Genomic DNA, 9,050 nt, shown 5'->3' with positions numbered 1-9,050 from the left:
ACTTGAACGTCCGCCGCCTCGTGACTGTGCGACGATAAACTAAATTGCAACAATAACTGAACAACTATAACACAACGGACGGAATAGTATATAATAATAATAATAATAATAATATAACCGTTTGGTGGCGGAGGCGGTGTCGATATCGTCGCGGACGCGGCAGGAACAGGAACAGGAGCCGGAGCAGGAGCAGCGTCACCGTTGCGGTCCATTGTCTGCGCGCGTTCATTGTGTCGTCGACCGTCGTCGCAGCGGTACGCACATCATCACAATCGTCATCGTCGTCGTCGTCATTCGGCTCGACTATGGACCCAGCGACGGTAGCGTTACTATTGTCGTTCTCGGCGCTCGCCACTGCCGCCATTGGCAAACCGCCGGACGGCCGCGACGCGTTCGGTTACCCGGACGACGAGCACGTGATCATCACTCAGTACGGACCGATGCGGTACGAACCGGTCACCGCGGACCAGATGAACAGACCGTATGACGATGGTGCCGCTAAACCCGCGTCGTCCGGGCGTGGCTATTACAAGGCCGAGGTGATACCGTTGGACATGAAAACCTGGAAGCCCGCAGTCGGCGCCGATGGCCGTTGGGTCGGCAGAGCGGCCACCGGTGGCCGGGTCGACTCGTTCGACGTGCCACTCCGGGTCGGCTATTCGGTGCGGCCCGCGGCCCGTCGACGCCGTCACGACTACCTGTTGATGGGGCAGCGGCCGCGCCTGCAGCCACCGCAGCAGAACCATCGTCAGCCGGTCGCCCAACGTCGACGCATCGACATGGCCAGCCCTTTGGAGGTACCGATACGACCACGGTGAGCATATTAATGGTATTTATCACCAAATCACATCTATATTATAGGCATGATTCTAACAATAATTCAAAGTGAACGACACGCAAAGTTAACTAACTCGACTCTCAAGTTATTTCGGTTGGGAATGTCAAGTAAGAATATTGTACTAAATTGCTGCAGTTAAAAAAATAAATAAAAAATATATTCAACTCTAAAGGTTACATTTTGATACGGAAACTCTGCAGTTGTGTTTGGAACAATAACTGCGTATAGTAAGTTATTACCACCTGCGTCGAACATGATCATTGTACGATTTACTATTTATTTTTAGGATTCATCATACATAATATTCATCATTTAGCTGGATATTTGTTTTTAAGATAAATTATTAAATCAATTAATATTATTTAGTGGGTTATTCTTATATTATCTAAAGCCACTGTGTGTTGTTGGTTATATTTACGTGGAAAAAACTAAACCATTTCAACGGTTTGGTTCTGTGCTTAAATATTAGTTTGGTTAAAACTTAATTAGAAAATTAACTATAGTATTTATTTATATAGTTTAAGGAAAAAATGGTTGTAGGGCCGTCGATGATGTTGATCTAGACTCAGTCGAGTAAGACCAATTTGAATATTGATAATAAAATATTGCCGAAACGCATAAATTCGTATTAAAAATAAGATTCCCCGCGCTGAAACGTTAGGATAATATTTTAATATCATTCGCTCATTATGATGTAAACATTGTCAGTTGCAATTTTTTTTACAAAACTCGCCCGAACGCGAACCATATCGCAGCTCAAGATCGCTTTTGGGTTCATCGTCATTGCTTTCAAGTCTACTTCGTGGACGATGGTCCGCTTAACGTTCGACCGACCAGCTCTTGTATATTTCACTTTATTTTTTATCTGAGACACTTACGTACATTATGTACTGTTACTTATAAGATATGACAGTGCATAGAACCATTTTGATTTTCTTATTTAGACCATAGTGATAATAATAATAATATAATATAAATGTCATAAACCTATATAGTGGTTGAGGGAGAAGGTCTAACCAACAAATTCAATAAAAAAAGGTCCTGACCGCAATCTATAAATACAGTGTAATTTATGGTTCAATTTTTTTGAAAACAGTGTTATAATATATGTATAATTTTAATTCATAAAAATCGAATTTAGGACGAGTAGTTTATAAATTATAAGTATTTAAAGTTTTGACAAGCGGAGTAGTGCACAAACATTTTGCGGGGTAACTCCGTACCACTCCACTCTGCCAATCTAAACTTTAAATACTTATAACTCATACACTACCTACTCGTCCTAAATTCGATTTTTATGAATCAAAATACTTAAAAAAATATTCTGCTTTGGAATATGAAATTAAAACTCTATGTTGTTATTCAAAAAAGTAAAAAACTTAAAAAATTATAAATATAAAAAATATTTAAAAATATAATTTTTTAATAAAAACGTTGGTTTTTTTAATAACTTGAAACTATGTAAAAAAAATTTTTGAAAAAAGTCAATACTTTTTAAAATAATGAGTGTTGTTTGATAAATCAATCACCCTTATATAATATACCTATTATACCTATTTAAAGAAATATTTCCTTGTAGGTACATTGGATATTAACAAAAGTGTTTTTTAAATAAATAATTATATTTTTAGTTATAAATATATATAAAAATCATGAGTTTTTCCAATTTGCCATTTTGAATTTATATAACTGAAAAAAAAATATAATATATTTGAAAAACACTTTTGGTTAGACCGCTATAATGTACAAAAAGCATAACAGTGATATCTCTTTAAATTTTTACACCATTTCAAGACAATTTGTCCATAATTTATAGGTACCGTAAAAATTAGACTACAGTTGGGAAATTTTTTTTAATTAAAATTTTTGGCCTGACCTTTTCCCTTTTAATATAATATATATTATTATTATTTATTATTATATTTTGAGGCCTAACATTACGTTTAAGTTGCTGTAGCTCTCTAGCGTAAAGGCGGGTTTATATCACATATTCAAGTATTATATCGTATACACGAAACACGGTCAGCTATGTCCAACAACAACGTAACGTGGTTAATCTTATGGTTACCTAACTTAACTAACCAAACAGCAAAGGATTTACTCGAACGTGTATAGTGGAAATTCACTTTAAAACTCGCGCCGTACATAAATACCTACATAAAGGTGATTCACCACGATCGCATAACCAACCATATCATGGCTCATCGCTTTATTCAATAAAGTTTATTGTTATTTGTTATTGTTATGTGCGTACCTACTGCGGTCGTCTACGTTTTGTTGATAAAAAATTAAGTAAAAAGGGGGTTCGCATCACTCCGTGTCGAGTCGTGTAAATACATTTTCTGATTGGCTAAACGTGTGGTCCATTAAGGTATACCATTGTATGGTTAATGGGTTGATCGTTGTATCATCACATGGTATGCCATAGTAACTTGCAAGCGATTCCGTATATAGTTGAATATATTCAACTTTTGGCCGCAGGGATACAGTTGTGTGCAGAAAATTGATAATTAAAAAAAAAATATATATATAAAAATGTGAAATGTTAATCATCTGGTATGTTATTCATATCATTGGTATTGCATTTTGGTATATAGGTAGGTACGCATAAAAAACGCACGTTATTAAGGCATATGGTCATTAAAAACACGACACGACACGGTGTAAGTGTGAACCCCTCTAAAGAACATATGAAACGAGTAGGTCGACCGACTGGTTCGATCCTCTGATGCGTTTAATGTGCCATAAAAGTTACAATAACCTTTAATGTTATTGCTGCAGTCGAGGCCTATGCTTTATATAATATTATTACATGGGCGATGCGGGTGTAGAGAAAACTTCTGGGCTTAATTTATTATAATATGTCCAACTTAATAGATATTTTAAACGATTTGACGTTATTCTCGACTCGCCCCTACCACATTATCATATACCGGACCTACCACTGCGATGCGCGTAGTTGCAGCTATAATAGTTTCCCCAGGAAACGGACGTCGTAATGTCGACGAAGAGATAGTTATAATAATAATTATCATTTCTTATGTAATAATTATATATTAAATATTAATAATAAAAACTCATGCACCTCTAACATTCCGCTGAAAAACCTTTTTATTTTAAACCGGTAAACTCAATATTATATGATCAACGTGTTATATGCAGCGTTAAAACCTTTAATCTATATTTAACTTAAGACATTCATCAGGTATTTAAAAAACTATTAACGTTTAAAAAAAATGAGCGTTTTTTAAACAGATGTTTAATTTTTTAATGACAATAACATGCATTTTTATTCTTTATTCCAATACAACGCGAATATTGATTGATGTAACTCGATACATAAAAATGAATTTTGGACGAGTACCTACCTAGTTTATGAGTTATAAATTATAAGTATTTAAAGTTTTGATGAGTTATGAGTGAAGTGGCGGGTTTCTGAGATACACCACAAAATTCTCAAAATGTTGGTCTACTACTCCCCTCGACTAAACTTTTAATAGTTATAAAGTTAAAACTAATAAACTACTTATCCAAAATTTAATTTTTATAGACCGAAATACTTCGAATAATAGTCTGTTTTGGAATATAATGAAATTAAAAATGTATGTAGTCATTCATATAATGTATAGAATTTAAAAAAGTGGTAACGATAAAAAAAGTAAAAACTGCATTTTTTCTTCTAAAAGAAATATGTTTGCTTTTTCTAAATTAACAATATGTCAATAAGTGCCTTACGTAGTTACGTTAAATGAATTTCTTGCTCTCGCCTTATTCGACTATGTTAATGATAATAATATGTTTACAGCGTCAGCAATGGACATAGGGCAATGTATACAATTAATGTATTATGCAATAATAGAACATCGATTGTAGGTGAAATGAAATGGCGACGAAAAATTTGTGGGAAATTGTTCGTATATGTAATAAACTGTTATATTATATGATTTTACTTACTCGGATTTATGGATTTATTTGTTTATATTATTTATGATATAATTTATAAACAATATATAGCGAATGAGATAAATATAAAACGTATTAACGGCTATTTACGTGAAAATTTTTAATTTTTTTGTTTATTGTTATTAGATATAGACAAAGCAAAACTAGGTGAAAACGATAATAAAAATAATGGATAAAATAAAAATCATATCGTTGTATGCTAAAATTAATTAATCTATACTATTTAAAGAACAATTTTAACCTTAAAAAACGATTAGGTACCTATTGTCTTTTAGTTTTACGTTGTACCAAAGTACGGTGTCACGGGGGAGGGATTCTCGAAATTCCATTAATAACGCATTTCGAGGCCGAAAGCTTTGTGCTGTAATACCGGCGCAACAACCTGCGGGAATTCACAAAAATGGGTAAAACGATTCATCTACTTAGTCAAGTTTTAGGCTTTTAATGTTGGCAAAGGTAGGTATAATGGTGCAGTAAAGGTACGTTTTAAATTAAGACACGAATATTATGATGACCAAGGTAAACGTATACCTATATACATGAACTACCGAAGTTGTCAAAACACTGATTAAAGGATCCGTAAAAAAACCAAAAGCCACGAAACTCAAAATTCAAAATTATATTATTGTAATAATAGTAATTATTATGTTGATTATGTATTGTTTTTTGTTAACAATCAGATAATAATTACGTTCAATGAGTGATTTGTAGATAATACATACTATTGCTTACTATATTGCATTTTATCAAAATTTACTAAAACTGCAGACATCTTTGGAATTGCTGCGATTCGGGTGGCGTACCTATATGACGTTTATAATATTATTTATTCTCCCAGGAAACGAGGATGTCAAATTAATCAAAATCTAAATTACAGTTTTCCCGATTTTCTCTTTTTTTTTCATAAGATTTTCGAATGCATAACATTAAGTGCCGTGATGATTTTTAGGCTATTCAAATTAATATTGTATTTATATTTTACGCTACAGAGACATTTTGTGCTCTATTTGTCATTACTAAAAACTCGTCAGATAATAAGGCGGTATGTATCTATTACGTTATTGAACGAAGTCAACTAAAATATCTTATTGTTATTAATTAGTTTAGTTTTTTGCAGTAGTTAAATAATAATAATGAGGTACCTACCTACAAACCGTTGAATATTTTTTAAATCAGATTAGTCTTTTATTAATGCCTTTGACTAACATTTAGAATTATATCCATCATTTATTATATAAAATGTGTTATTATATTATAGCACAAGAATACAGAACTATAACAATGGTGATCAGCATAACAAGTTTTTTCTTTGTATGAGACCTATCCATATATTGTTATAATAACATTATGAAATAATGACGTAGGTACTATATAGGCACTATCACGATTTAATTTCTATTTGCGATTGCTTATACTTATAGGTACATATAGTACAATTTTATTTGTGACTTAAGCCTTTAACATTTGAAATCGTTCGTTTCAGAGTGACATATTGTAACGTATTGACAATATTTTGAGATTGGGTCATAGAATTTCACCATTACGGCATATCAATAGCTGATATTGTTATATCGACGACAATCGCAAATAATATTACGCTATATGCTGTCGGTTACGTGAGCATTACGCTTATATATTATTGCAATCGTAATAATATATTTTACTCGTACAATACAATAATTGCTTTATAAATTTATAATACACGTGACGATTTACATATATAAATACTTAACTATTTTTATTGCAAAACGTTTGAATTTATCGGCGACTTTCAATTACATCGATTCAATTTAAAATCTCAATAAAAGTTGCATGGTTGTCGATAACTTTCGAAGCACTCGTCTGGTGTATGGCCGGAAAAGTACGTTGGCGTAAAAAGATAGGAAAAATTAAACGATTTCGAGTAACTAAGTAAAATTGGCCTAATTATTGTGTGTGTAATAAAGGGGGATGAGTATATACCTCCTATATATATATATATATATATATTAATTATATATATATACACAAAATATTGTCCGAAAATATTTCAAGGCCGATTTAGCCAGTACCTTACCTAACCTTACGATTGTGTTTATTTATTATTAATCAGACATATTTTTTATTCTAATTCGAAATCCATCGGTTGGCCGGAGGATTGAAGACACCTGCTGCAGCAGGTGATGATTTTCTAGCATGTCTGCGATGCGTACACCGTGCATAAACAATAATGTATCGATTGGCTTTATATATATCCTGTCCCAGTACGTTTACCTACCTATATTTACGGACCTTGAGCGCGTGTGTATAAACGATTGTACAAATTAGCGTTTAGCGAAATGAATGTGTAATATTCTTAATTTTGTTTTCAAAATTATATTGTTTACACGAAATTAACATTATGTTAAATACGCTTAAAGTATAATAATGTATGTTAACCGTGTTTTCTATGCGCACATATCATACGCATGCATAACTATTTAGCTTAGATATTATATGAACAAACTCGGCGAGTGCCCATAGGTAGTTTTAGATTTACTGAAAATACAGTTCCTACTAAATTACATATTATTCTGAGTAGTGAGCTGTTTTGATTTACCATATACGTTGAGTTCAATTTATAATATAAAATTTAATATGATAATGTACCTACGGGCTACGAGACTAACATTGCAATGACAACAATTATTATTTAATACCTACGTGGTGGTGCAGACTATTTTTCATGGCTTATTAATGTATAGTTATATGGATGCTTACTCAGCTATTCCAACTAAAGTAGAATTTTATTAACTAGTTCATGTAATTTTAATCCAATAATTAAAAAATCTTGAGCGTAATAATAATAATAATAATATATCTATATTTAAATTGTAAATTTGTAACTTCCTATTATGCGTCCGTATATTATTATTATTATTATTTATTTTATTTAAAAATGTAACCTAGGCTAATAACTTGCGATGTTGAAGACATAATTTAATAATAATTATATATATATATATAAATGATATATTTGCATGATTATTACTAAATAGTAAATTAGTTAACGTGTAGGTATTTTTATTTTAAAGCATTTTGTTCAATAAACATATGTGATAATAAAATATTAAATATTGGACATATTATTTTCAGATTTACTAGATGTTTTGAATCATACTAAAATTTAACATACCTGAAATAATAGTTGATATATATATATATACGGTGCAATAGTTTAATCTAACCTAACCTAATCTACGACGAGGAACCTAATATTATTATATTTACGCTAATTTTTCCAGGTCTTCGAGAAAAATGTTGTTATTATACATTATCATGCCTAATAATCATTAATAATTATATTCGTTTTCCATTAATTTGAATATTTTAATGTTTAGGTTTTTTGAAGGAAGAGCTCTGCAGTTTGCCTGAAGCTTAGCACAATGAGCCAAGAGAACTATGCGAGAATCATGCGTGGATAATATAACATATTATGACGTATGTGTTAATTCTATAATTCAATGCAGATAAACCTCTTCACTTATTACTCTTTATGAATATCGTCGAAGCGAATATTATGTGGGTGGTACACATTGTTATAATATTGTGATTTCCCGTTGATGTTCTAAATTGCATATTAATAATAAAGTGTTGTTAGCATGATAAACCGTAATATTATATCATATTTTCGTAAACTTGGAATATTATGCTTGGAAATGAAAATAAATTAAACAATTTCGTTTAAAATAATGTAACATGTTTTAATAATAGTAATAATAATAATAATTTACTATGCTAATTGCGTATAAAAATAATACTGTTGTACGTTTAAGTATAGTATGATATTTTATTGTTGAAATACTTAGTAATAATAATAATATATTGATGTCAACAGGAGTATCTAAATTATTTTAAATTTAAGCTATCTTATTGTTGTTATCATAGTACCTACAATAGAACTATGCTGTTAACATTAATTATGCCTAACAAATATTAAACTATAGTTAAAATAAACATAACAACCTTTCCTCAATCGTACAATGTTCAATTTCCTCATGCAGATATTAATTAAATAATATATACATATATATTTTTTTTATTTGTAAAAATTTGTGCTGATACTTAATACATTTATTACGGAATTATATTTCTGTGTGAATATATTAAATTTGTACGTAATATATACTTTGTATTTACATATTGTGGTTATTTATTTATTATGTTTTTTATTGATGACTGATTATTAATGAATTATTTTTTTTACGAAGGTAGCTGAAGATAAATTTTT

General features: G+C 31.1%; 1 protein-coding gene across 2 annotated transcripts; it reads left to right on the top strand.

Moving 5' to 3' along the window:
• The first annotated feature begins 202 nt into the window (after positions 1 to 202).
• On the top strand, positions 203 to 8,960 carry LOC107164431 (uncharacterized). 2 transcript variants are annotated; one of them, XM_015512259.2, is made up of 2 exons: positions 203 to 829; positions 8,161 to 8,960. In XM_015512259.2, the coding sequence occupies exon 1, from the start codon at positions 306 to 308 to the stop codon at positions 816 to 818; it is 513 nt and encodes a 170-aa protein (XP_015367745.1). In that variant the 5' UTR covers positions 203 to 305; the 3' UTR covers positions 819 to 829; positions 8,161 to 8,960. The 2 variants fall into 2 exon arrangements, with proteins under 2 accessions (XP_015367745.1, XP_015367744.1); XM_015512258.2 differs by having other exon boundaries at positions 213 to 814.
• The last annotated feature ends 90 nt before the right edge of the window (positions 8,961 to 9,050 follow it).

The sequence above is a fragment of the Diuraphis noxia genome, unplaced genomic scaffold, assembly GCF_037042655.1.
Source record: "Diuraphis noxia isolate RWA-SAM2 unplaced genomic scaffold, SU_Dnox_SAM2 contig0005, whole genome shotgun sequence".
Classification (NCBI taxonomy): Eukaryota; Metazoa; Arthropoda; class Insecta; order Hemiptera; family Aphididae; genus Diuraphis; species Diuraphis noxia.
Note: the sequence above shows the minus strand (reverse complement) of the source record. Positions and strands in the feature narration are given on the sequence as shown.

Excerpts from the sequence above, each read along its gene's own strand:
- LOC107164431 (XM_015512258.2), top strand. The coding sequence starts at position 306 with ATGGACCCAGCGACGGTAGCGTTACTATTGTCGTTCTCGGCGCTCGCC. Across the intron at positions 815-8,160 it reads GAGGTACCGATACGACCACG|GTTTTTTGAAGGAAGAGCTC; the intron begins GTGAGCATATTA and ends TTTAATGTTTAG.